A 25529-nucleotide genomic window follows, 5' to 3' on the forward strand; every position below is an offset into this window, starting at 1 on the left:
CTCGGTCTTGAGCAGTCCCGAGCAATAGCTTGAATTTGTGGAATAAGATCATACAACAATCGAATGATTGATGGCTGATACCATTATTCACCAAGATATCAAGTAAAAGCTGGTTCGGGCCTATCGAAACACTTATAGGCAGAAATCAGTCGATTCAATCGGCCTTTTGACCTACCGCGGCAACCGCATCCAGTCCAAGACCATTGACCAGTAAACAACCTGTAATAAACGCACAAGCTAACACAAATCAACATTCTAGTCCTTAAATATTAATCTACTCATTTATATAATATCCAAATTCTATAGTCTAGTTTAGCAAACAATGCTTTCTGCTACGAACTGATTTTGCTCCGACAATTTCCGCCCGTTTCCGGTTTTCATTCGTCCCGCCCTTGACCGCTCCCCGCCTTTGGTCCCGTCCGCCGTCTGCTTGCTGCTGCTGTCTCTTCCAATCAACCCCGCTTCCCTTCGACAAGTCTTCTTCGGCCCTATATAAAACTCGTCTGTTTGCCCGCTCTTTTAGGTCTGCTGCTGTAGCTGCATACCCTGCTGTCTGTTCCTTCGACGCTTCCTTCTCTCGGCACAATGGCTTCTGCTCTTCTCCGTCGCGCATCTTTTGCGCCAGTCCGACCGGCTTCTGCGCTGTTCCTCCGATCTCGTGTCCAGCATCTTCAGCTTGCTTCGATCTCGTCCTCGGCCATCCTTCGTTCGTCCTTCGTAAGCTTTTCCAGATCCAGATCTTTACTGCCTTTGCGCAATTGATTGGACAGCAATTGTTAACTTACAATTACAGTGGAAAGATGTTCCTCTTGGTCCCCCCGACGCAATTCTCGGTATGTTTTGTGATTTTTTCCTTGCCTTTGCTAGTGGTCCCCCCGCGCGTGCATGCCGTCCGACCGACCGACCGACTCGACCCTACCCCGCTCCACCGCATCTTCCCTACTCACCACTTTTTTCATTCTACTAACTGTTCCTTCAGGTATCACTGAGGCTTTCAAAGCTGACGAATTCGCGGAAAAAATCAACTTGGGTAAGTCTGTTGACTCATGCTTTGCGTCGTGTCCCAATTACTCATCTGATCCATACAAGGTGTTGGCGCTTACCGCGACGACAATGGAAAACCATGGGTTCTGCCTTCTGTTCGTGAGGCAGAGCTCCGAGTAGTCAGTAAAAAACTCGACAAAGAATACGCCGGCATCACTGGTGTTCCAGCCTTCACAAAATTAGCCTCTGAGCTGTCGCTGTCGCCGTCTTCTCCTGCAATTACCGAGGGACGTCTAGCCATCACCCAGTCAATTTCGGGTACTGGCGCCCTACGTATCGGTGGAGAATTCCTTGACAGATGGTATCCCCATTCAAAGGAGATCTACATTCCTAATCCCTCATGGGCAAACCATAAAGTACTTTTCACAGATTCTGGCCTCACCGTCAAGCAATACCGATACTACGACAACAAGAACATTGCGCTCGACCTCGATGGTCTTTTGGCTGATCTGCAGTCCATTCCTGATAAGTCTATGGTTCTTCTTCATGCCTGCGCCCATAATCCAACCGGTGTAGATCCGACTCCTGAGGAATGGGCTAAAATCGCAGACGTTATGAGATCTAAGGGTCACTTCCCGTTTTTTGATATGGCTTATCAGGGCTTTGCTTCTGGTGACGCTGATCGTGATGCCTTCGCTGTCCGATTTTTTATCGAGCAGGGATTTGAGATTGCTCTTGCTCAGTCGTTTGCGAAGAACATGGGTCTCTATGGCGAGCGTGTTGGCACATTCTCGATCGTCTCTGAGACCCCTGAGATCAGCAAGGCCGTCGAGTCTCAAATTAAGATCGTTGTCCGTCCATTATATTCTAACCCACCTGTCCACGGTGCCCGTGTTGCTGCAGAGATTTTGGGAGACGCGGATTTAAGAGCCCAATGGTTAGAGGAAGTCAAGACTATGGCCGATCGTATCATTTCTATGCGGTCTTTGCTTAAATCCAACCTCGAACAGCTCGGATCGCAATTAAACTGGTCCCATATCACTTCCCAGATTGGCATGTTTTGCTACACCGGACTGTCTCCGCAGCAGGTCGACACACTTCGGTCAGACTATTCCGTTTATCTTACTCGTGACGGCCGTATTTCCGTTGCCGGTGTGACTACGAAGAACGTCCAAAGACTTGCGGAGTCCATCCATGCAGTTACAAAATAATTGATTCTTTATATTCTTGACTATATAAACTTGTGATTAGACTTAATAAACATATCCAGAAATAGATTACGACAAGTACACCAGACACGTTGAGTAAGCAATCTAAATCTAAATAGTTTACATAGTCATATTTAATCCACGATATGTTTCAGATACCTATTAGTAAAACCAATTGTTAGGATACTATCGGAACAAGGACTTTGACTCCTTTTTCCGCTCCTCTGCTATTCGCTTTAATTTTTTCTCTGTCTTTTGCTTTCCTGCGCCTTTTCCGTGGAATTGATGTGACAGATGCTTAAAGGCTTCTTTTGTAGACATCGATCGTCCAAATTCATCCTTATACTCGATCTTCACGTCCGGCTTATAATCTTTAAACCGCCGCTGCTCGTCTCTTGCTTCTTCCAGTTGTCGCTTCTGATTAGCGCGCTGGGCGGCATCCTCGCGCTCGCGCTGCGTCAACGTATCAAATTTCCCACTCTTGCGATCCAGTTCTCTTTGTTTACGTGCCTCTACCTCGGCCAGCGCTCGGCTACGGCTCAATGAAGCTTTAAACCGGTTGTTTTCCCGCTCAATCCGTTGGCGCGCCTTGTCTTGCTCGCCTAGCGTAGGTACTATGCCGCGTGATCGAAGCATTGATAACGTACTGCCTAAGCCGACAGATGATAAATTAACATCAGTACCGATTCCAGAGTCTCGTTCTTCTTCTTCTTCTTCAGATTGTGAGGGTGAAGGTGAATAATTTGTCTGTTGTGCTTCACTCGTACCATCTTCTATCTTGATGTCAGATTTCATAAGCACATCTCCAGAGGCATCAGGTTCATGTATTTCCTCGTTGTCATCCTCCTTCTTGACAATTAATCGTCGTATTCTCTCTCGTTCCTCATTATCTTCATTGATCTGATTTCCCACCGTTCCGACAAATTCAGTCATATCGTCCAATATTAATCCTGTATTCTCGTCTTCTTCTTCCTTCATCTCTGTATCTATATTCTGTTGCTTGATGCTATGAGCCAACATCTCGGGTGTCAGGATCACAGCAGACTTCCTTTTCTTTTGGGAAATCCGTCGCTGTCGCGCAAGTGACACCTGCAAATCGTCATCATCATGCTCTATTAAATCCGGCTTGTAATCCGGCATCTCATAATCCCGAACAACCAGCTCATCATCATCAACCTTCCGACGCCTTTTGGATTCACTTGATCTCTTGGTTTTTTTCAGTTTTTTCATTGTAATTTTCTCGGCTGGTAAATAGTCGGAGGCAGAATTTGCCTGATCGGGAATATCATAATCTAGAGAAACGCGTATCTTTCCGTGGTTTTGCTCGTCTAGCTGCTGTTGCTTTTTCTCCTGTTCCCGTCCAATAGAAATAACTTCACTGTCAAGTGTAAAAAACTTGTCCTTCCCATTTTCTTGACCGTCTTCATCAATATCATCGTATTGAGACAGAATCCCTTGTTTGCCATCATCGTCTTCGTATCCTGTATATTTTGATTTCCGTTTCCTACTTTCGATGTTCCGCTCCAAGCGTGACTTCTCGCTCAGAGAAGTGGAAATTAGTTCGTCTTCTACAACAATTAGTAATTAGACAGTTAATTACTTGTCAAATGTGACTTGCCTTCATCATCAAGTACATGACTATCCTTAAGAGTGAGAATAACTTCATCTTGTCCATCAAACTCCTCTAAACTATGACCGACTTTTAGTCCTTTCAAATCATCAGAAGTATATACAGGCTTTGAATCAGCTTCCTGATCGATCGCAGGAACTCCAATCTTGAACTTCTTTTTGGACTTCTTCAACCACGTTTTTGCATCTCCGTATTCATCGCCGCCGTCTGCTAATCCTTTCCCTTGTAGCATCCTTACCCGCTTCATTTTCTCTTGCACTTGTGAGATTTTTGCTAGGTCCGCCACTCGCTTTGCAGCTCGTAAATCTTCGTCATGCTTGCTTTTCCAGTTCGCTGACGCTACTTCTTCCGAGTCCGGGGCGGCGGCTGCGCTACTACTAGTTTTGCCATCAACAGGTATCGGTCGTAATCCTAGTTTCTCTCGGAGACGGTTTGTGTCCTCAATAGATAATCCACCATCAATTGATCCGTCATTCTGTTCAGAATCCTGTCGAGTCACAGATTCCGGTTCTGACGGGATCGGAATAGGCTTGAGACCTAGCTCTATACGCCGTTTGTTTGTTTCTTCAAGGGAAATCTCTTCTTCTGTCATTGGTGATTTATGATTTGTTCGGATGATTGGTGGTTTACACAGAATCAAGAAAGAAACCGAACATAGCCAAGTTGGGTGTTTGAAAGTTGGACAGGAATGCGGCGTTTGTGGGAAACTCGACACCGAGACTGTACGCGTCCGTGAATAAGTACAATCCTATAACAAGGCTTGGATATTACTGATTTTGAGAGAAGAACTCAATTGATTCAAAATAAGAGCGCACGTGTCTGGACATTGTGATCCAACCGAGCTGGATCATTTTGAAGCCACAATCTGCTGGCGATCTTATAATAAAACTGGTCATTCGAATCATGATCCGGAAATACATTATATTTCTCGTTGCAGCTCTGTTGCAGTTGAGTTCAGTTTATTCCTGGTCAGATTACGACGAAGAAAATGAATACGATCTTTATAGCCAAGATGACGAAAACACAGGTCTCTTACTCGCAGAGCAAACTCGAGCATCTAATGCGAGCTTATTATGGGGGCCGTATCGACCAAACCTGTATTTCGGCCTTCGGCCAAGAGGAATTCCAGAATCGATATTAACTGGCTTGATGTGGTATAATCTCGATTCGTATCGAGGATTTTCAGCCGCCAGACACAGTTGCGAACAATCTGACAAGATCGATGGCTATGGATGGCAGAAATATGATCCAAGGCTAGGAGGCCGTCAAGTCATTCACGACACAGAGAATAAAGTCGATCTGACAGTGGAATTTGCTAAAGATGGCAGAAATTGGGGTGCTAGAATACATGGTAATACTCGCGAAACAGGAACGAAAACTGCAATGGTGTTTTATTTTGGACTAGACGGTATTGGAATCTCAGATCTTTCAAACAAGTTCAATAAGCAGGGGTACGCTCAGACGGTATCCTTCGCTGGTAACGCTGTTGGAATTGGCAATTTCAAGCTCGATGTAACTCGAGGGCCTTCTGAATTAAACAAGGTGCTTCCTAACGTGCACGCAATTGGCTCAGTCTCCCCACTATCAAATACCCATGTCTTAAATCTTATGGCCGATTATGGCTCAGTGTGGAAGGCAAAGGACTACTATACAAATCTACTTCGCGAACATTTCCAAACCACTCAAATGCAGTACGGCAGAGAAAATATGCCTCCTCCAGAGCATTTGTACTTACTTGAAGATGTCCCTAAAGAAGGAAATCTCCACTTTATTCAGCGAAATTTCCAGGGTGATTTTGAGTTTGACATCTTATTTACTGCCGATCAATCGAGTCCTATGACTTCTGCTAAGCTCACTACCCTTCTTGAGCAGTTTGACGCAGATTTTGATGAACGGTATTATTCAGTGTTTCCTCATTCGGAATCGTTTATCGATCCAAAATTTGAAGCTTTTGGAAAAGCAATGGTATCGAATTTACTAGGAGGAATTGGATATTTTCAAGGGAAATGGCTGATGGATGTTTCTGATAGCGCATATGACGATGAAGAAGAAGAAATGTTCTGGGAATTCAAAGGTGCTCCGGAGATTTACGAGTTAGGACCTTCAGAGCTATTTTCTGCTGTACCTTCACGTCCATTTTTTCCACGTGGGTTTTCATGGGATGAGGGATTTCATTTACTTTTGATAATGCGCTGGGACCCAGATTTATCACTCGAAATATTGAAAAGCTGGTTCAAAACTATCGACCGAGAAGGATGGATCCCACGAGAACAAATTCTTGGAGATGAAGCTCGAAGCAAAGTTCCTCCAGAATTCCAAACGCAGAGTCCAATGCACGCAAATCCTCCGACCTTGGTCCTTGCCGTAGGCGCACTCCTAGATCGAATCGAAGAGTATTCGTACGAGGACCCTAAGAGACCACGGATGCCAGTTGCAAATGATGAAGATCAGGTTTTGCTAGCGGAATCTCTTGAAGAAGATGTACGCATAGCTTACTTGCACACTCCTGCGCTTGCCCGGGCTGCACTGAGAAAAATGTACCCTGCGATCAAACTGCATTATAATTGGTATCGTCGGACTCAAGCTGCAGATCTACGAACATGGCATAATGGCGAGGAAGCTCGGCCGCCAAGTTGGACAGAGGCATTCAGATGGCGTGGACGAACACCCAATCATTGCCTAGCCTCAGGACTGGACGACTATCCTAGAGCTAAAATACCACATCCTGCAGAGGTACATGTAGACCTGATGGCTTGGATGGCGGCAATGAGTAAAACCATGGAGCGACTAGCTCGGTTTGTCGAGGCACCCGAGGCAGATATCGAAAGATACGAAAAAGTATACCTGGGCGTCGTGGAGAATTTAGAAGAGCTTCACTGGAGCGAAAACGATGGCCTGTACTGCGACTTGGGTTGGGACCCAGAACAGGACTCACGCGTCAAGGTCTGTCACGAGGGCTATGTCACGTTGCTGCCGTTTGTGCTGGGACTCGTGCCTGCCAACAAAATACGACGTGTTCTTGATGGGATCGAAGACGAAGAGCGGCTTTGGTCAGAACACGGAATTCGTAGTCTGTCCAAGGCTGACGCGGTGTTCGGCAAGGATGAGAATTATTGGCGCGGAAGTGTCTGGGTGAACATGAATTATCTTGTTCTGCGGTCTCTACAGGCCTATGCAGGTAGCGACAGTGAGGTAGACGAGGCGGCCAAAGCGAGGATAAAAATCATCTACAGGCAACTACGGCGCAATCTGGTCCAAAACATTGCTCGCCAGTGGCAGGAAACAGGATTTGCTTTTGAGCAGTACGAAGAAGGGAGCGGTAAGGGAAAAGGCGTGAAGCACTTCACGGGCTGGACTGCTCTGGCAACCGAGATTATGTGCATGCCTGATGAACTGTAGACGACACAGAATACCTGGCCTACTCTTAGCAGACAGACAATAAAACCTGGAGAGTACGTAAAGCAAGGCAAGCAATGTTGCTGCACTACAGTAGTCCTAACCACTACGATCATCCCTGCATGCCGCCGATGCAGCTGTCTAACTGTAGCTGTCCAATATTTCCGATTTCGGCAGAGTATCAACAGAATCAGCTGACGCACGCACCAGGCGCTAAATTGCCGATTCTGACGTCAGTCTCTTACATAATTCCTCACTAACAAATGTCCACATGACCGTAAATTAATAGGGTTAGGTTCACCGCCGCACGTTGTGCGATTAAGATTGGATCCCCGTGAGGGCATACTTGGACCGGTTCTGTTTGTGCGTGACAGAGGACTGGACGGAAAGGCAGCGAGACGAGCGCAGATTGGACCGAAAGACTCGAAACGTGTGGACATTGAGAAGACGCGACTACTGGCTTTCTGCTGCTGTTTTTTTTTGTATATTTTGCGAGAATTTGCCTGCCTGAGCGAGACACGCCCGCTGCCTGTCTTGTGACTCGCAGACCTCAACTACGGACGACTGACTTCTGGCTTGCCTTGCTTTGTGCGTGCTACAGAAGCAGGCCGTAGACGACAAACCTACGTAGGGACCACGCACGTCTCTAACTAGCCGCGCCCCTCCCACGCTTTGCCCTCCTGCTCTGCTGCTGCCTGCTTTCTACCACTCACCCACCCGCACTAGTTGCCCCAAACTTCTCTCCTCCGCTCTTTCATTCTCCTCCTCCTCTTCTTCTTCTCCTCATCTTCCCTCGCCTCTCCCCACCACCTGGCAGTTGCTCTCTTAGCTTCGCGCCCTTTTCTCTCTCCGACCGCCCTTTCTGACTTACTGCGTACTTGTCTTCTTTTTCTTCTTTTTTCCCGTCGACTCTCTTCTGTCGGATTTCCTGCCTCTCCTCTTAGTATACATTTGTCCCCCGCCCGATCGCCTGCTTCGTGCTCTGTCTGGCGCGCGCCCTGCTCTGCTTGCTCGCGCGTTCTCCCGCATCTCTTTCTCCCCCGCCCCTCCCCCCCGACGTCTCCCTCTCCTCCTCAATCGATTAGTACCTTACACACTCTTCGTCCTCCGAGTGATTCTTCTCGCTTTCCTACTACTCTGTTTGTCGAATTTGCTGCATCGGCCGCATTATGTTAACAGCGATGCAGAACGGTAGTATGTTACTCTTTGATTTGAATAATTTGAGTCCTATTGAGCCATTGCTAAATTCGCATCGGTTCTCTTTCTTCGCCCTTATTCTAGCCGCTAATGCTAACTTATATTACAAGGCGTAATCCGTGAAAAGGTCCATGATGGACGTACCGGCGAAGTTCGAGAAGTCAAATACACTCCCTGCAAGGCCGTAGGAAGCGGGTCTTTTGGTGTCGTTTTCCAAACAAAACTGCTACCCTCAGGGCAAGAGGTTGCCATAAAACGTGTTTTACAAGACAAGCGTTTCAAGGTATGTTCAGTCCTGTCTGTCAATGTTGACCTCGGCTGGTCATAGGTTTGGTTTCTGACCTTTTACTCCTAGAATCGAGAACTACAAATAATGCGACTTGTTAAACATCCCAACGTTGTTGATCTCATCGCATTTTTCTACTCCTCCGACAATGGACGTTCTTCAAATGCATACGAGCGCAAAGATGATGTTTTTCTACCGCCTCAGAAAGAGGAAGTATATCTGAATCTCATTCTCGAGTACGTTCCCGAGACGGTCTATCGGGCTTCTCGACATTATCTCAAGCTCAAAATGACAATGCCTATCATTGAAATTAAACTCTACATTTACCAACTCTTCCGTTCTCTCGCATACATTCATTCCCAAGGCATCTGTCATCGTGATATTAAACCCCAGAATTTACTGACTGATCCAAAGTCCGGCGTTCTGAAACTCTGCGATTTCGGCTCCGCAAAGATCCTTATTCCCAGCGAGCTCAATGTCTCGTACATCTGCTCGCGCTACTATCGAGCTCCCGAACTTATTTTTGGTGCTACAAACTACACCACCAAGATCGATATTTGGTCGACAGGTTGTGTTATGGCCGAACTGATGCTTGGTCAGCCGCTGTTCCCCGGAGAGTCAGGAATCGATCAATTAGTGGAAATTATCAAGGTTTTAGGAACGCCGACGCGAGAGCAGATCAAGACAATGAATCCCAACTATATGGAACATAAATTTCCCCAGATACGGCCGCATCCTTTTTCAAAGGTGTTCCGGAAGGGCCCACAGGAAGCAATCGATCTGATTAGTCGTCTGTTGGAGTACAATCCCAACCAGCGATTGTCAGCAATTGAAGCCATGTGCCATCCTTTCTTCGACGAGCTGCGAGACCCAGAAACTTTGTTACCAGATACTCGGCATCCGACAAACCCTCCGCGACAACTACCTAATTTATTTGACTTCACCGTTCATGAGCTCTCGATTGCGCCAGGATTGAATAAGAAACTTGTTCCAGCGCATGCACGTCCGGCACTCCTCGAACAAGGCATTGACATTCTAGATTTCACGCCTCTGACTGCGGAACAGATGAAGATTCGTCTAGAGTAAATATACGATATTATTGACCATTACTATTTTATTTTACGATTTTGTTTTCAAGATGAATGAAAGGTATCATCTGAAATATTTTTCTAATTATCTAATTGTATGCATTACTATATGTTATCATCAAAGCGGGATATGAGTTGAAATTCCTGTGAAATAACAGATAGCGCAGAAAAGCAGGAGAATTGAGAAGGTGGAGTTGAGTCAACGAAGAGAGCAAAAAAAAAAAAGTTTTCTTTTACCAACATGAAGGGATTTTGTCGTATCACATATTTATTGTTATGGTTTATTATCTTAATTTCTTGTGGATTGCCCAGTTCTGGATGTATAGGTTGATTATATATGTAGAGTGGTGTGTGAGAAGTAATTGCTGTTGAAAATGTTTGCTTACTCTCTGATGTTGACTTGATTTTTGATAATATTATAATGTTGTCTTTTTCTTTATAAATATTTGGATGCAGGTTTGAACTGATGTTTATTTTTATTATTAATTTTGTTGAGATCGTTTACGGTAATATTTTATTGCTTACATGAACTGCTGTGACTTTGGCTGGGACATGGGTAAAGACCCCTTAGCTATTATTAAAGCCGCGCACAACTGTATGTAATTTATATGAGATTGTATTTCCAGTTTTGCTGTTTAAGACCAAGAATAGGAACCAAAATGGTGCAGACCGAAGCAGACGAGTCGGGTCACACGCAGTCAGGTTCGCTAAAAGGGGGTCGCAGTGACTTTTCGTGGGAATCCGTGAAGACAGACCGTCACAAAGACCATTATCTTGGCCATTCAATCATGGCACCTACTGGTCGCTGGGCAAGTAAAAACGACGCATTATGGTACGAGCGGGAAAAGAAAAGGGGTTCAAATAGTCAACACAGCAATGGCGATGAAAAGAGAAAAGTAAAGGAGCTGGAAGATCGTGCAATGGCTGAAGCGTTAGGGATTCCGTATGTGGCAAAACCAAATATTCCTGAAACTGGATTTTCTGAATTGAAGGCGAGATCTGGTAATACCAGCTCAACTCCTCCAATTTCTGCTCATTCAGATAATTTTTACGCTCGATCTTCTCGTTCTAGATCTACTAGATCCAGATCCCCTGTCAAAAGTCAGAGAAGACGTAGCAGAGATGATTCAAGACATCAAGATAGGCATGGCACACACCAAAGTTATCACCATCGAAAAGATCATACCGAACGATCAGGTCCTGATAAAAGGCGACATAATCACCAGGAGCAAGATGAAATATCAATTTCACAAGCCGACAAATTCCTAGATTCACTGACTGAATCAGATGCTCATATCCACCCTTCGCGACGGAATCTTGTTCGCCGTTAATCTCATATATTACAAACTATTTACAATATTATACAATCATGCTGCATTTTGGCTAGCTTGCAGTCTGGATTGCGAATGCAATAATCTCTGGATTCTAAACAATTCCACGACTTCTACTGGAGTGATTCCCTGAATTCTTTTTGCTTGGCCCAGAGTTCTCGGTTGAACACGATTTAACAACGTTTTCGCCTCGGTAGATAGACTAGGCTGATTCCAATAATCGTAACCAACAGGTAGCACCAGATTTTCGTTTCCCATAAATGCTTGAATACTCATTTGTTCGCGATATATGGGCCTTTCGTAAACAGCTTCAAAAATAATCTTGTTCATGACTTTCTCGGTCAGCTCGTTCATCCTTGGGAACTCGCATGCGGACAGAAGCATAGAGATGTATTCTGGATTAATTGATAGCATTTGGAAACCGGAACGGCGCTTACCGTCTCGAAGAACAGCTATGGATTGGCTATTGTTGCTATATCGCGCCCATTCTTGTGGAGATTTAATCACTTCACGAAGAGTATTGATGGCCACTTCACTGAGATTACGGTCATAAAGCATCCGATCATATCGCTGACGAGAAACGATACCACGCTCGTATCCTTTCGGAGTCAACCTTTCGTCGGCACTATCAGCTCTCAACTTCAACCTAAACTCCGCTCTGGAAGTAAACATTCGATATGGTTCTTCCACACCTTTAGTAATTAAATCATCAATCATAACTCCTATGTATGCCTCACTTCGAGACAATGTAAACTCGGGCTTGTCAAAAACCGCTAGTCCCGCATTAATTCCTGCGACAAGTCCTTGGCCGCCAGCTTCCTCATATCCTGTGGTGCCATTTATCTGTCCAGCAAGATATAAACCCCTGATTGGTTTAGTTTGCAAAGTCGGTTCCAGCTGGCGTGGATCGATGAAATCGTATTCGACGCCGTATCCGGGCTGGATCATATCCACATCCTCCAGACCTGGCATCATCCGTAGTAATCTTCGTTGTAGATCTGCCGGGAGCGTGACACTAAATCCACCAGGGTAGATAGTGTGTGTGTCAAAGCCTTCTCGCTCTAGCCAAATCAGATGAGATGCCTTGTCAGTGAACCTGATGATTTTCGATTCTATCGAAGGACAATAGCGAGGCCCAGCGACGGACTCACGGATATGTAGCGAGGCCGACAAGTTTTCTGAAATCAGATCATGCATCGCCTTATGCGTTCGCGTCATGTAGACAGAAAGTTGGTTTTGCGTCTCAACCTGCACATGGTCGTTAATAAAACTGAATGGCCGGGGAACTGTGTCCGGCGGCGATGTCGGAAGTACATTATAGTTGATTGTTCGACCATCTAATCTCGGTGGTGTGCCAGTCTTCATACGACCAAGAACAAATCCCGCTTCTGCAAGAGTGTCTGAAATACCGAATGACGCCATCTCGTTGATCCGACCTGCTGGATAAGACTGCATGCCGATATGAATTTCGCCTCGAAGAAACGTACCAGTCGTGACGATGACCTTCTTCGCAGGGATCACAGACCCATCTGACAATACCACCCCACGAATAAGTCTATCATGTGGTTTTCCAGCACCCTTATCGTTCTGAATGATCAAGTCTGCCACTCGCGCTTCTTTGACGACCAGTCCAGGATATGAAAGAATCTCCTCACGCATGTAACTCTTATAAAGTTTTCGATCAATCTGGCAGCGAGGACCCCAGACAGCTAGGCCCTTGCTCGAATTTAGCGTGTGAAAATATGTTCCTGCTCTGTCGGCTATACGGCCCATGAGCCCGTCTAGGGCATCTACTTCGCGAACCATGTTGCCTTTGCCGACACCGCCTATCGATGGATTGCAGCTGCACGTACCTATAGTGGAGAGTTCCGGCGTGATCATCATGGTTCGCACTCCTGTTCTTGCCGCTGCTGCTGCTGCCTCGCAGCCGGCATGGCCACCACCAATGACAATTACGTCCGGATTTTGCTTGTTGGTCAAACTGATATCCGCGAGAAGTGTCGATATGTTGCCTTGGTATACCGATAGTGATCGCCGGTTTCCTAGCTGCTGCTGCCATTGTGTGCCTTCATTAAACCACGTTTTGGACACTCGCAATCCAATTCTCAATCTAAGCTCGAACATTCTCACTATTCTACTTTTAGGCAGCCGATTCAGGTCATGCCGCCTTGTTCTAATTCTGATGTGCCGCTAATCTGTTAGACCGCAAATATTCAATCTCCCAACCGCTTAGTAACGGAATACCATATTATTAGCTAAACATACAAACATTTTAATGACAAACTTCAAATGGATTATCAATTAGTTCAATTACAAAACAGATACACTTAGATAACATCATGCGTAATATCGCGGTTCATCAAACACATGGAATCGATGTCCTCGAACTCCTTCCCCTCGGAACATTGCAGGATACCTCCACGCAGCCGGAACTTGCTCTTCATCCACACGATTATTTGTGGATTCGCCCAAACCGTCGACACCAACAATGAACTTACCCGTCTGTATCTCCGTGTCTGTAATCGTTCCTCGACTAATTCGCGCGTACGCAACTCGCTTGATGTCCTTGTAAAGAATGTATTCACACCAGCGGTCCGAATCCGACGGGTCAATATCTTTCATACCGGTGTGCTCAGATACATATGTATTGTAATTCCCTTGAAGAGGCTTGGTCACAAGATAACTCAACAAAATTGTTGGATTGGAGCTGCCTGCCATAATTTCTGATACGCCTGCAGTTTGCAGTCGTCGATCCTCGACATCTTCTTCCTGTCCGCTGTGAAACACAACAATATCAATAAGCTTGCCATAGACATCAAGTGTTGCATGAATTGCAGGTGCTAGCTCTCCAACAGGTGAAGGCAGTAGATGGTGTGTCGAATTTAATATAGGAAATTTAGACAGCAATGCTGCACCCCAAGTATGCTTGTTCGGCCCTGGACCATAATCTACATACATGCCCAGTTCCTCAGCAATTTCCTGTGTTACATCGCGATTGCCCATAATTATTCGCTGTGTGTCACTTTCCAAGAGTCCAATGACATCAATCTCCAGATCCCGAATCGCATCCACCATTCGCCCTTCACTTCCCCACATGTCATTATCAAGACCGAAATGAATTGTCCAGATACCGACTGTCAACAGATTATCCTCGGCATGATACGGCTTTGGCGCAGGCCGGTCAAATCGGCGCCAACCAATTGTAGCTGCCAGTGCAGCAAACAAAGTTCCGTATACAATAGTCATCGATCGGATCTTAAAGTAAGGGATGAATACTTTACCCTTCACGGATGCGTAGTTCTTTCGACCTGAAGGGAGCTTACTAGCAGCATAAACACCCCCAGCGATACTGACCATCGCAACTCCCAGAATAATATCTGTTCTCTCTCTGAGTAACGGTCCTCCAGGTACAAATGCATATGCAACGACCCAAACATGTCCCAAAACAAGAAGAACATAAACAAACATGCCCAATCCAAATGTTCGTGCTACACCATGAACAGACGCGGCATCGAGAATCGTAGGCGCAATGGCAAGAAGATACACAGTCAACACAAGACCGCCAAGATATCCTAGCCAACCTCCAAAAGAGTAGAGAATGGAAGCGCTCACAGCCGCAATTGCATACGAACGCCAGCTAGCCACAGTTTTTCCACGAACGACAGCAAGATAAATTCCCAGAATCATCGCAATTATTGTCACTGCACCAAAGGGAACTGGCAATGGACCTTGAACCGGATATCCATTCCATGTCCAGTAGATAATAGTGCTGGAATCAGATAAAAGCGACTGCAAGTTGAATATTAATCCTCCAACTCCAAAAGCTGAAAAGATGAAGGATGAACCTCGAGTTTTGGATGGTAGAAAATTGTTTGATCCCCGCTGCGGGCGGGTAGTGAAAAATGCACAAATAATTCCAAGTGCTAGCCCTGTTTTATTCCATCCACCATTTTCTTCATGCATGATTGGCCAGATTGGATTGTTGGCATAGAAGGCAAATTTGGCAATAGATGAAGCCACAAGACCAAAAGACAGGATTGTAGCCTTACGAAGTCCTGCGTATGGTAATACAGTAACGTTCCAAAACTGAATAGCCAAAGAAATACTGGCAAATATGGAACCAGCCGAGACTGTCAGTAACCGATCACTGGGTCCAAGGACAAGATAAGCAGCGACTCCAAGTAGTTGTCCTAGAACAGCAATCTGCGGGAATTGGCCAAACAAGGCAGCCAAAAACGGTATTCCGAGGAAAACAGGACTCACAACAGAGAGCAAAGTCACTTCGTATCCCTATATTTGTCAATATCCACACCGTACAAGTCTAGATCACATGCAACCTTACACTAATACCCATATACCACAACGGAAAATACCAAATTAGTAACCCGAGCGCAGTCCAGACAGACCAAAAAACAAAGGCATTGTAAACCTCAGCACCAAACAAAAGTGTTTCTGAGAAACTGAATCCGGTTAAAAGACCTTTGTCAGCATCGCGAGAGTGCGCAGTAGTCCTTCATAAGTTAGTTGAGAACGAAATATGCAATTACATAGAAACTCACCAAATATCTGGCTTCTTGGTAGCTACATTAGGAAATCTAAAAAACAAATTGCATTAATAATGTACACCAGAAAGCACACGAAAAAGTGCAAAAAATCAATTAAGAATAACACAAGATTGAGCAGTACGAACTCGGTCAATGGTCTAGACGAGAAATTGAGGAACATACCCATGAGTAATACCAGTCATGTCAACGATCCTAATTTCTAAACTCGCAAAATCCAGTGCAGAAATGCTATCATATGCAACATCCAAGAAAATTAGGGACCATTCAAAGAAAGCGTAGATCGTATAAGCTGAGCTGTTAGTAATTTTTGTTAACAATTGGTGATTTACTTACCTCCGGCAATGTGATGAACCTTGTGCTGAATGAAGAAATACACAAGCGGAATCATCATGAAGAAAAAGGTCGAAGCAACGATCTTTCTGTATCTCCGAGATTTCGAATCTGGCGGAGAAAGAAAGACCCCACCGATATCCCAGGGAATAGTCAGAACTATGTAGGAAATCATGAAGATATCGTGCCAGTCATGATCATCAGTGGATGTGATGTATACTACTATAATTAGTGGCCTGAACGAATCGAAAGAATATCAACATACCCCATCCACCGCAAGTTATGGTACGAATGAAGCCGATCGCGGCGTGAATACGTGGGAAATTACTACCGGGTTTGTTGAAGAGTAGGTAAGTAAGGAATAAAAGAGCAAATCGTGGACCTAAACTTTGATTAAAAAGGATTTCAATACGGTAAACAATAAGATTCATACCAGCCGTGACGGCAATGAATATTTGGAAGACGCTACGCTCCGGATATCTGTCACCGATAGTAGCAGATACGGACGGAAACCTATATGACAATATCAGCTCAATTAACTCAGAGCAAAGAATCAGCACTAACCATTCGTCGGGATAACCATAATACTCGTTGCGAACGATTTTCTGGAAATGAAGGAGCATCCCGAGGACGAGCGCGCTAAGGAAAGCATCTGCATTATTCTGTTAGAAAGAAAATACGATACTCAAGTGCAACGAAGATGGTTATAAAAACTCACAGCCGGCAAAGACGGTGTGTGAATATGACACCCATTTTCCACTAGCCTGTTTTTGATGATTGTCAGATTGTATTTCTTGGAGTGAATACATGCAAGAATATTACTTACCGAGGCGACGACGGTTCCCGGTCGCGTCCGCTTCTCAGCTACGGCAGACATGACAAAGGCGACAGCACAATTGGCTGTTGACGTTAATTTTTAAGCGTTTTCTTGAAGTAGATGCCCTTTAATTATAGCTCTCTCTCGTTAACTCAGCAATTCTACTAATTCTAATAGATAAACCTGATTATGGTTGTCTTCGCACCCTGGAAGAAGGAGGGAATCCAAGAGTCTTGTTCATGGGAAAACAAACCCCGTTGATTACGGACACGATTTTGGGGGTTAACAGAACCGGGTTTAGCGATAGCCGAATTTAATACGATATTGATTATATTTGCATTCTGTTGCAGCCAAATCGCTCAAACTCACCTAAATTCAACGCGATGGTCGAAAGTGATGAGTTCTATTTAGAGTTAGCCCTTAAAGAAGCTCAGAATTGTGTTGCGACTCCAACAGCATTCTGTGTTGGCGCCGTGATCGTCCTGCCAGCTGGTGCAGAAGGAAATTCGTCGGATAAAGGTACTTAACTGTTTTCCAGCTGGGATAGAAGACCTTTGAACTCAAACCTTCGTTCTTGATTGTCTAGATATCGTGCTGTCTACCGGATATTCCCGTGAACTTCCGGGTAATACTCACGCAGAACAATGCGCGCTTGAAAAACTCATCAATCAAGGTCACATACCTCCCGCAAGATCTGCAGTCATTTATACCACCATGGAGCCATGCAGTGAACGATTAAGCGGGAATCTCCCTTGTGTGGACAGAATCCTCCAAAGCAATCTTTTCCACACTGTCGTAGTAGGCGTGGTTGAGCCTGATACGTTCATAAAGAAAAACATTGGCAAGCAGAAACTCTCAGACGCCGGTATCAACTACTTTCATGTGTCGGGCTTCGAACAGCGCTGTCTCGAAATTGCCCAGCGAGGCCATTAGCGTCTCGGCTTTTTCATTAATTTGTAATTTATATCTATATTGTACAGATTTATTCTTATTGTACATCTACGTTTTTCGTGTCTGCGCCTGCGTCGGCTCGGTTCCTTTCTGCGCTTTCTTGCGCCGCTGTTTGGACTCGAACTCATGCCATTCTCCTAGCTCAGCAAGTCTAAATGTCTTGTCAGTATCTAGTTCAAAGTCACTTCCATAAACAAAAGTGATTCTCACCCCATGGGCCGCTCGGGCTTCGGTTCTTCCGTCTTGAAATATTCGCTTTCTAGTGCTTCCGCTGCCGTCGGTCGTTTGCTCGGATCAAGCGAAAGCAGCTCACTCGCCAACTTCAATCCTTTCTCTGATAGACTCTTCTCGACTAAGGTCTGAAATTTAGACTCTCGGGACTCCGGTAGTTCTATTAGATCATACCAAGGTAACTTATCCACGTCTGGCCAAGTTTCCTTGGTTGGTGTTCCCATGATTCGGCAAATAATGCTTAGCTGCTGCAATTCGTCTTGTCCCTGGAATAACGCTCGTCGTGTGTACATTTCAACCATCAGACATCCTGCTCCCCAGACATCCACCGCAGCATCGTACTTGGTTGCACCCAAGAGCAGTTCAGGCGGTCGATACCACAGCGTAATTACACGATTAGTATAATTCGCTGTCTTTTTGTGCTTATCGTAAAACCTAGCAAGTCCAAAATCGGCTAATTTCAGCAAACCGTCATTAGAAATCAGAATATTCGACCCCTTAATATCTCGGTGCAAAACACCCCGCTTGTGCAGATATGCCAGTCCTTCAAGAAGCTGTTTCAACAGATCTTTCAAATTGCTGGGCTTTAGCACAAACTGGGGATGCGTCAACAGACCTGACAAGTCGTGGTCCATATATTCAAATACCATGTAGACCGTTCCTTTCTCGACCATCATTTCCAGCAACGAAACTACATTTTCATGCCGAACAGACTGCAGTAATCGAATCTCTCGTAGTGCCGTGATCGGGAACCCGTCCCTTTCAGCTTCCATCCGGATGCGCTTCAGTGCTACACGCTCTTTTGTGACAAAGTTTATGGCTTTATAAACTTTTCCGTATGTTCCCTCACCAACCTGTGCTATTCGGTCATAGACAGACCCTAGTCGCCCTTCTGCGATTCCACGATTTTCAGGTGTTCGTTTGTCGACTGATTTGTATGTCTCGTTCGACAATACCTCAGGATCTGCGTTACGGTTGACTTCCTGTTCTTGCGTGTTGGGATTCGTCGCAGAATCGGTGGTTGTAGAATCAGCATTCGTCGATTCAAGCTGCTCACCATGGTTTTCTCTCTTGCGCTGGTTTAGTTTGTTCCGAGAGAAAGCCGCCGATTTTTTTGCATTTCCAGCATGGCTGGACTCTTGCTTATTGCTCGGCATTTTAAACGAAAATCCTTTGCTTGCTGGACGTGCAGCCTCTTTTTTGGCATCCACACTCACATCCATGAATTCTTTCAATGGATTTCTGCGATTGTCAGCCGCTTCAGCTTCGTCAGGAACGAGTGTTGACGATGGCGAATGAAGATCATCTTTGTGAGATTTCCACTGACGTGAATTGCGTTGAGTTTGGTCAAACCGTGTTTTCCTGCGCTTGCTTGGATTTGAGTCGTTCGGCGGTCGGCTGTTGTCTCTGTAGTCATCATCGTTAGGTCTTGGTGCACGTTTTCCCTCGTAGAATGAAGGTGGTCGTCGTGGAGGCAGTGGTGTTGCTTCGGGCGGTGGAGGATGATAATCTCGATATACTTCTTCTTGAGCTACTGGATATTCTTGTCGAGATGGTGGAGGATATGATCTCCGAGAATACTGCTGATATGCGTAATGCTGAGAGTAAGTCCGGTCAGCCTGCTCGTCGGGATATTCATGATCGTATGCATATTCAACAGAGTCGTAATAACCCGAGCCCAAGTCAGATTCCGGCGGCCGACTTTCAAACTGAGGTTCATTGCGAAGATAAACATGTTCATCTGGGCGATGGAATGAATAATCATAAGGAGGACGTTCGGGTGGATAGGGTGTGCGGTCCTGGTTAGTATACATCATGTTCCGATAAGACTGCTCCGACGACTCTCGCGAAGGAGATGGCAAATCATAGCTTCGAGCATCATTGGGCTGGTGATCATTTGGACGTCGCCTTTGACCAAATCGGGGATCGATACGGTTGTCGGCTGATAGTGGCGGTGGTGGAGGAGCTGCCGCTGCTGCTGTTGCTGAAGCAGGCGACCGAAAACGAGAGTGTAAATGATAATTGTCGGACGACCCTTCGATCGGAGGAAGCGAACCGGAAAGCCATTCCTCGGTTTGATGAAAATTTGAATGTCTTCTTTCCTTTCCTTTCCCTCGATTTACCGGCGTTTTGTGATTGCGATTCCACTTTGTGGGCTTAGTCTCGCGGTCCCATAGTGATTCCTTTCCGTGAGGAAGATGTTGTCTTTTTGAGGATTGTTTCTGCTGCTTTGATGACTGCTTCGTTTCCGGTCTTGGTCCTTGGAAATTTGGATATTGCTCTGTGATTGTTCTTAGTACAACGTTCTAGATACGGGAATGCAGCACTTACTCGAGACAGGAAAATCTTGTTCTGATCTTCTGTTCAGATTTTCCGAACCAACAGGAATGCGATTCGAGATCGAGTTTAGATCTGATGGCGATCCTCGTTCTTGAATTCGGCCTGCTAGAGAACCCGACTGAGGACTATTGTTTCCTGAAGATTGGAGGTGCTGGCTCTGACTATGATTCTGACGATAGTTGTGCCGAAACCGCGCCTGATACTCGTTTTTCTGGCGCTTATTGATCTCCGACATTCTGTCTAACGAATCAAGTATTGCGTCGCTTGGTTACAGCTAGAGATCTCACGCGAAAGAAAGGCTCTTGAAAGTTGTCTGGAAGTGTGCTCTAAAATGCCTTGTGCAAACCGACAAAACGGCCCTGAAAACAGCGAAAAACAGCAAAATATGGATCGGAGGTTCACACATACATTTGCGCTGAAATTTCGACGATATCGTAGCTGTTTAAATCTTTTTGAAATAAATTAGAGATTCTCAGGGTTATTAGCTGATACCGAAGTGAAAACAGTTTTAGGATGGCTCAATTTAGACCCAACCGAGAATTACATGCACAAAATGTTCCCATACAATACACGAATTCCCACCCCAATAGGGAGACATGTTCTTTCAGTCAATGATCTACTCATAAAAAGTCATTTTGCAGTACAAACTTAATTTCAAACATTCATAAAAAATTAACACATCCCAAATATAATCCAATTATGATCCAAATATTTATCCATATTACCCGAACCAGTCCAGAAAGTAGAAACACATTACACCGAAAGCATTAAACAAGAACAAGCCTAAGAAAGAAACTAATACCACCACAAAGATGTTAAAAATCTATTTTAAAGGAACCAGCAGCCCTAAATTCGGTGCGGAGTGAGTCGTTTCGACTCCAGGCCGGGAAACAGAGCGAGAACTAGTACCCTCTGCTGTAGATACCTCGCCACTGCTGCTAGTAACCCCTTCTCTAGGAGCTGCTCGGAATTCTGTCCAAGCAGTTGATGGAGTTACAGATGCGGTTACAGATGCGGGGGCCCGCAAGTCCTTGTATGCATAAGGGACATAAGTAAGAGGCTGTTGAACTGTGATAACTGGATAGTTGTAATCTCCATACTCTAATTTCCTGGCAAGCTTGTACAGTTCTTCCGTGCTATAATCTATAATCCAGTCGTCTTCTTCTTGTTCACTATCACCACTTTGTGTTGAAAACGAAGATCGAGATGATGAAGGCTCACTAATAGGAAGAGCAATCTGACCATCAGATGAATATCCAAAAAACTCTTGAACCGCAGTCGAAATGGTTTTAGGTAGCGACTTTCGAACCGAACTCGGTTGGGGCAGCCAGTACTTTGCTGCTCCTCCTTGCTGGTACCGCAGACCTGCCCTTAAACGCGCCTCCCGAGAAGCACTATCTGGATGTTCGATAGCACCTGCTGAATCGAAAGCGCGATATTGATACTGCTCTCCTCTTAACGTGTCTTTGATATCTTCAACCACATCTAACATACCGAAAGCATCTCTGAAAGCATAATAGATCGGTAATCGAGCGGATCCTACACTGTTATCGACATATTCCTTCCATGAAAATGCAGACCAATGACCAAAAGCAAAGGCCAGCATTTCTAAACACATCAGGCTGTTCTGCACAACTCGGGCCACGTTATTTGGAGTATAATATCCAACATCCTTGATGATTCCAAGAAATACCAAAAGAGAAAGCGCAAATCCTTGCCAGAACGAAGCAAATAAAAGGAGCTTGATACATAAAAACTTCGGCATGGGACGAAAAGGCTGTAGAGGAACTGACAGACAAACCCAGAAAAGTGCCAAGCAGTATAATGCAAGAGAAACTGATAGGTTATACAAAAGACCCATCCAGAAGTACCCCGAAGTCCACGAAATAAACCCTTCTTGATAAACACCAGCAAGTTTCAGTAGAAACACGATACAGGCAAACACAGGTTTTAGCCAGGTATATTGTAAGATACCTCGCTTGATGGCAAGAAAATCATGCGGATCTGAAATATCGATTTTTTGAAGAAAATGACGAAAAAAAGGCACAAGGTGTTCTCTAGGTGGTTGGCCAGACATCATAATAATGACTCCTCTCTCGCCCCCCAGATAGTTAGTTAAGAGCCAAAAAAATTGGTACAGGACAAAAGCTTCGTAAATATCCCGTAAAGGATCAATAAACATGGCTATTCGATGAGAAGTCAGATTAAACCAACACGAGAGGGCATATATCGGGATCAATAGCTGAATACGAACGACAAACCGCTGACGAAGTGGTTTGCGATAGTTGCGTAGATGCATATAAATAGACGCGCAAGATACACCTGCCGCGGAAAAGGCAAATGTGCCCGTTGTTTGGGTGAGCCAACTAAATATTGTCAGTAATATAATCATCATTTGTGGACAACGAGTGAATATTATACAAATATTCAGATATTGAACATGTCAACAAACAGATCGGCAAACCTACTTTGGCAAACCCGATAAGTCAGACATGGCGGTCCCTCAGCTTTACGCAAGTTTGCGAGGCCTAAAACGACACCAATTCTAACTAATTTGACTTTCAAAATCGTCAAGCAGCTCTAAGCCTCTTCCTCTCTTGCTATTATTCTAAAGCTGAATCAACTTCGTTTCTACAGTTTGTTTTGAACTTGCTTCTTGTCTCTGTCGCTTGGGACTGGCTTGAAAAATTGAGCTGTTTGTACACAAACAAGATCTGGATCTGAAATATGTAGATGAGGGTTTTGTAAACATGTAAACAGGGGTATAATGCAAATAATCGAGGCGTTTGTATCAATATTTTCATCCGCCCCGGATAGCGACTTGATAGAGTAGGAAAGCTCGGAAATTTCAAAATGTTTTGATCTCGAACGAAACAAGGCAAAATCAAATCAAAACAACGCATAAATTTTGAGATTTTGTTCATCCAATGTCGCGTAAATCACCGTCGCGTGGTGAAAGTCGAGATGACTCTCAGACGAATCCGTACAATAATAAGTTGGCACCAAATCCCTATGGAGCAGGATCAAATCCATATAGTTCAGCGGTGAACTACTCCAATGTTTCTCCGGTAGCGACCAGTCCTTATTCTACAGCTTACAGTGACAGCTCGAGTACTTCACATGCCGCACCGTCATCCAAACCAGCGAGGAATCCCTATGGAGGTTCGTCTGCAACGGCATCATATACTGGCCAGTCGAGCCCGTACGCGGCGGCGGCAGCAGCTATCACCGGTACAAATATCCCCTCACCTTCTCGGAAACAAAGAACATCTCCCAAACATTCATATCAGGCAGCGGTGCAGTTGCAATCTCCAACAAAAAATCCGACGGGTCATAATCCGTCGCAACCGGTTCAGCAACAATCATCAAGTCCCTATGTTTCATCGAGTCCATACGTTACCTCACAAACAACTACTAGTCCGTATGCTCAAGATATCAATCCATATGTGACCATAAGTGGATCCAACTCAAGCTCTAGCACATATGCTCCAAAAGGAACGAGTACGAATACCGGTTCGAGTCCTTACGCGGTAGCACCAGATAATGTGTATGGTACGTCTGTACACTCTAGCTCCAGTTCCTTAAATCCTTACAATCCGACTAAAATATCGACATCTTCTCCTTATGCGGACTACTCGAGTTCCTCCATTTCTAATTCTGGCTCATCCGAAATGTCTAGTGGCAGAGTTCATCATTCTGGAACTGCAGCTGTCGACGCGACAATCCAATCAGTGCCATCGATTTCACAACCAATACAGGATATTCCCCCTATCCCATTGAGACGTTCACAAACCAGAGCTATAAAAACCCCTGCACCTCCACCATCCGATTTGGAAAATAATGTTCCAGACGTACCGCCGCCGCGATCTAGAGATCATGAAAAGCAAAATGGTTTCAATCCATATGAGATGCCCACCACTTCCAAATCATCTTCTCAAACAGGGCGCTCATATGTGTCTCAAGCTGATCTATCCTTACCTAGGCATCAGCAGACAGATCCTCAGCCAGGATCGTCGTCCTCGAGCGGAAGTCCATATGCCATTCAAGCACACCAACCAAGTTCAAGTCCTTACGTGATCCAGAAGCAACCTAATGGAACCCCTTATACATCACAACAACAACAACAACCGGGCGCAAGCATTTATGGACCGCAATCTCAAGCAGCTGGAGATCATTACGGGATGCCACGGCAGCCCCCTCAACTTAGAGGTCAGCCTACTCAGTTAGCACGGCCTGATGCATATGCAGCTCGAATACGGGAGAAACGAGCCACATTAGGACCACCAACTAATTCACAAAATGTTGCTGGTAAGTAAATAAATTTATTACGGATTCTCTAATTGGAGACTTACCACGTTGACTTAGATGTGTTAAAATTTGTCGCCCGAGACTGGGGTAGTCTGATGGACGAAGATTGTAATTCAGTCGCACTGGCGCTTTCCATAATGGATAAAAGCTCAGCTGGTCGAGCAGAAGAGTATGATGACTTTAAGGACCTATCTATGCGAGTAGAACAAATCATGAAAGGAATGAGTCGAGGTATGCTCAAGTTCAGCAAGCCCCAGCCCCATCAAATACACGAATAGACTACTAACTAATTTAACTAGAGAGATCACAGGATATTAATAATTCGATATCTGTTTTCCAGCAGGTCACTGCTGAAATGGAGGAATCTGAAGCTAGAGTGCGGGCACTGAGACAGACTTTAGAACAGGCTAAACAGGAAACTACAAGCAAACAGACACAAATGCGTGGATTAGTAGAACGATCTTTCAGATATCAAGAAATGATTGATATTCTCGAACAAATCGAAAAACTTCAGGACATTTCTGACCGTTTGGAAAAGAAAATTGCAGAGAAGCAGTACAAAACTGCTATGGAGCTAGTCAACGAGGGTCTAACGATGCAAAATGGTGATGATCTCGAGCAAATTGTTGCCGTCCAGTCGCTGCGACAGTATTTTAAAGCGCAGGAACGTGCTCTTTCTAACGTCATGAGTTAAATATTTTACTGTACTAGCAATTCTATTACCCTATGTAGGATTTGTAATTACATAATTAGTTCATTATATAATCAATTTGGTTTTTGAACCACCAAACCGGCCTTATCGCGGTTTCAGCTTCGGAACCAGGACCAACGCAAGGTCAGCTGGAAATCGAATCCAAGTACAGGAAA

The 25529-nt window shown here is 45.0% G+C and overlaps 11 protein-coding genes across 11 annotated transcripts; 6 read left to right on the forward strand and 5 right to left on the reverse strand.

Annotated features, from left to right (window-relative positions):
• Window positions 1-458: 458 nt before the first annotated feature.
• Window positions 459-2303, forward strand: V1516DRAFT_669201 (pyridoxal phosphate-dependent transferase). Its single transcript, XM_066921142.1, has 4 exons — window positions 459-717; window positions 794-833; window positions 980-1030; window positions 1090-2303. Exons 1-4 carry the CDS (start codon window positions 586-588, stop codon window positions 2193-2195), a joined length of 1329 nt encoding a protein of 442 aa, XP_066780216.1. The 5' UTR covers window positions 459-585; the 3' UTR covers window positions 2196-2303.
• Window positions 2202-4753, reverse strand: V1516DRAFT_669204 (SART-1 protein). Its single transcript, XM_066921143.1, has 2 exons — window positions 3811-4753; window positions 2202-3760 (listed from the first exon to the last, which is right to left on the reverse strand). The coding sequence occupies exons 1-2, from the start codon at window positions 4412-4414 to the stop codon at window positions 2379-2381; spliced, it is 1986 nt and encodes a 661-aa protein (XP_066780217.1). The 5' UTR covers window positions 4415-4753; the 3' UTR covers window positions 2202-2378.
• Window positions 4563-7286, forward strand: V1516DRAFT_669205 (glycoside hydrolase). The gene has a single exon (XM_066921144.1). It carries the CDS (start codon window positions 4726-4728, stop codon window positions 7219-7221), a length of 2496 nt encoding a protein of 831 aa, XP_066780218.1. The 5' UTR covers window positions 4563-4725; the 3' UTR covers window positions 7222-7286.
• Window positions 7287-8023: 737 nt separating this feature from the next.
• Window positions 8024-10092, forward strand: V1516DRAFT_86618 (kinase-like domain-containing protein). Its single transcript, XM_066924353.1, has 3 exons — window positions 8024-8412; window positions 8526-8698; window positions 8771-10092. The coding sequence occupies exons 1-3, from the start codon at window positions 8388-8390 to the stop codon at window positions 9785-9787; spliced, it is 1215 nt and encodes a 404-aa protein (XP_066780219.1). The 5' UTR covers window positions 8024-8387; the 3' UTR covers window positions 9788-10092.
• A 356-nt stretch (window positions 10093-10448) lies between these two features.
• On the forward strand, window positions 10449-11120 carry V1516DRAFT_683503 (kinase phosphorylation protein-domain-containing protein; the record flags this gene model as incomplete). The annotated part of the gene is made up of 1 exon (XM_066923512.1): window positions 10449-11120. The coding sequence occupies one exon, from the start codon at window positions 10449-10451 to the stop codon at window positions 11118-11120; it is 672 nt and encodes a 223-aa protein (XP_066780220.1).
• V1516DRAFT_669210 (glucose inhibited division protein A-domain-containing protein) lies at window positions 11088-13284 on the reverse strand. The gene has a single exon (XM_066921145.1). The coding sequence runs from the start codon at window positions 13242-13244 to the stop codon at window positions 11157-11159; it is 2088 nt and encodes a 695-aa protein (XP_066780221.1). The 5' UTR covers window positions 13245-13284; the 3' UTR covers window positions 11088-11156.
• Window positions 13285-13332: 48 nt separating this feature from the next.
• Window positions 13333-17032, reverse strand: V1516DRAFT_669213 (Frag1/DRAM/Sfk1 family-domain-containing protein). Its single transcript, XM_066921146.1, has 10 exons — window positions 16842-17032; window positions 16734-16779; window positions 16580-16667; window positions 16449-16528; window positions 16281-16397; window positions 16019-16234; window positions 15848-15974; window positions 15680-15715; window positions 15463-15631; window positions 13333-15410 (listed from the first exon to the last, which is right to left on the reverse strand). Exons 1-10 carry the CDS (start codon window positions 16890-16892, stop codon window positions 13458-13460), a joined length of 2883 nt encoding a protein of 960 aa, XP_066780222.1. The 5' UTR covers window positions 16893-17032; the 3' UTR covers window positions 13333-13457.
• A 183-nt stretch (window positions 17033-17215) lies between these two features.
• Window positions 17216-17765, forward strand: V1516DRAFT_618601 (cytidine deaminase-like protein; the record flags this gene model as incomplete). The annotated part of the gene is made up of 2 exons (XM_066919417.1): window positions 17216-17324; window positions 17419-17765. The coding sequence occupies 2 exons, from the start codon at window positions 17216-17218 to the stop codon at window positions 17763-17765; spliced, it is 456 nt and encodes a 151-aa protein (XP_066780223.1).
• Window positions 17766-17800: 35 nt separating this feature from the next.
• On the reverse strand, window positions 17801-20868 carry V1516DRAFT_669218 (kinase-like domain-containing protein). Its single transcript, XM_066921147.1, has 3 exons — window positions 20346-20868; window positions 17994-20295; window positions 17801-17934 (listed from the first exon to the last, which is right to left on the reverse strand). Exons 1-3 carry the CDS (start codon window positions 20587-20589, stop codon window positions 17832-17834), a joined length of 2649 nt encoding a protein of 882 aa, XP_066780224.1. The 5' UTR covers window positions 20590-20868; the 3' UTR covers window positions 17801-17831.
• V1516DRAFT_632514 (organic solute transporter Ostalpha-domain-containing protein) lies at window positions 20869-23038 on the reverse strand. Its single transcript, XM_066919971.1, has 2 exons — window positions 22823-23038; window positions 20869-22720 (listed from the first exon to the last, which is right to left on the reverse strand). Exons 1-2 carry the CDS (start codon window positions 22846-22848, stop codon window positions 21178-21180), a joined length of 1569 nt encoding a protein of 522 aa, XP_066780225.1. The 5' UTR covers window positions 22849-23038; the 3' UTR covers window positions 20869-21177.
• Window positions 23039-23196: 158 nt separating this feature from the next.
• V1516DRAFT_709940 (Sec8 exocyst complex component-specific domain-containing protein) lies at window positions 23197-25444 on the forward strand. Its single transcript, XM_066924229.1, has 3 exons — window positions 23197-24662; window positions 24720-24893; window positions 24962-25444. The coding sequence occupies exons 1-3, from the start codon at window positions 23282-23284 to the stop codon at window positions 25354-25356; spliced, it is 1950 nt and encodes a 649-aa protein (XP_066780226.1). The 5' UTR covers window positions 23197-23281; the 3' UTR covers window positions 25357-25444.
• The last annotated feature ends 85 nt before the right edge of the window (window positions 25445-25529 follow it).

The sequence above is a fragment of the Lipomyces oligophaga genome (genome assembly GCF_038497815.1).
Source record: "Lipomyces oligophaga strain CBS 7107 unplaced genomic scaffold V1516scaffold_1, whole genome shotgun sequence".
NCBI classification, from domain to species: Eukaryota; Fungi; Ascomycota; class Lipomycetes; order Lipomycetales; family Lipomycetaceae; genus Lipomyces; species [Lipomyces] oligophaga.

Excerpts from the sequence above, each read along its gene's own strand:
- V1516DRAFT_86618 (XM_066924353.1), top strand. The coding sequence starts at position 8,388 with ATGTTAACAGCGATGCAGAACGGTA. Across the intron at positions 8,413-8,525 it reads AACAGCGATGCAGAACGGTA|GCGTAATCCGTGAAAAGGTC; the intron begins GTATGTTACTCT and ends TTATATTACAAG. Across the intron at positions 8,699-8,770 it reads TACAAGACAAGCGTTTCAAG|AATCGAGAACTACAAATAAT; the intron begins GTATGTTCAGTC and ends TTTTACTCCTAG.
- V1516DRAFT_669205 (XM_066921144.1), top strand. The coding sequence starts at position 4,726 with ATGATCCGGAAATACATTATATTTCTCGTTGCAGCTCTGTTGCAGTTG.
- V1516DRAFT_669201 (XM_066921142.1), top strand. The coding sequence starts at position 586 with ATGGCTTCTGCTCTTCTCCGTCGCGCATCTTTTGCGCCAGTCCGACCG. Across the intron at positions 718-793 it reads CCATCCTTCGTTCGTCCTTC|TGGAAAGATGTTCCTCTTGG; the intron begins GTAAGCTTTTCC and ends TTACAATTACAG. Across the intron at positions 1,031-1,089 it reads CGCGGAAAAAATCAACTTGG|GTGTTGGCGCTTACCGCGAC; the intron begins GTAAGTCTGTTG and ends GATCCATACAAG.
- V1516DRAFT_669218 (XM_066921147.1), bottom strand. The coding sequence starts at position 20,589 with ATGTCGGAGATCAATAAGCGCCAGAAAAACGAGTATCAGGCGCGGTTT. Across the intron at positions 20,296-20,345 it reads ACAAGATTTTCCTGTCTCGA|AGCAATATCCAAATTTCCAA; the intron begins GTAAGTGCTGCA and ends GAACAATCACAG. Across the intron at positions 17,935-17,993 it reads AAGCCCGAGCGGCCCATGGG|ACTTGCTGAGCTAGGAGAAT; the intron begins GTGAGAATCACT and ends CAAGACATTTAG.
- V1516DRAFT_669210 (XM_066921145.1), bottom strand. The coding sequence starts at position 13,244 with ATGTTCGAGCTTAGATTGAGAATTGGATTGCGAGTGTCCAAAACGTGG.
- V1516DRAFT_669204 (XM_066921143.1), bottom strand. The coding sequence starts at position 4,414 with ATGACAGAAGAAGAGATTTCCCTTGAAGAAACAAACAAACGGCGTATA. Across the intron at positions 3,761-3,810 it reads TCATGTACTTGATGATGAAG|AAGACGAACTAATTTCCACT; the intron begins GCAAGTCACATT and ends TAATTGTTGTAG.
- V1516DRAFT_632514 (XM_066919971.1), bottom strand. The coding sequence starts at position 22,848 with ATGTCTGACTTATCGGGTTTGCCAAA. Across the intron at positions 22,721-22,822 it reads GACTTATCGGGTTTGCCAAA|TTGGCTCACCCAAACAACGG; the intron begins GTAGGTTTGCCG and ends GACAATATTTAG.
- V1516DRAFT_669213 (XM_066921146.1), bottom strand. The coding sequence starts at position 16,892 with ATGTCTGCCGTAGCTGAGAAGCGGACGCGACCGGGAACCGTCGTCGCC. Across the intron at positions 16,398-16,448 it reads ATTCATTGCCGTCACGGCTG|GTCCACGATTTGCTCTTTTA; the intron begins GTATGAATCTTA and ends ATCAAAGTTTAG. Across the intron at positions 15,632-15,679 it reads ACCAAGAAGCCAGATATTTG|GACTACTGCGCACTCTCGCG; the intron begins GTGAGTTTCTAT and ends TAACTTATGAAG.
- V1516DRAFT_709940 (XM_066924229.1), top strand. The coding sequence starts at position 23,282 with ATGTCGCGTAAATCACCGTCGCGTGGTGAAAGTCGAGATGACTCTCAG. Across the intron at positions 24,663-24,719 it reads TAATTCACAAAATGTTGCTG|ATGTGTTAAAATTTGTCGCC; the intron begins GTAAGTAAATAA and ends ACGTTGACTTAG. Across the intron at positions 24,894-24,961 it reads CATGAAAGGAATGAGTCGAG|AGAGATCACAGGATATTAAT; the intron begins GTATGCTCAAGT and ends TAATTTAACTAG.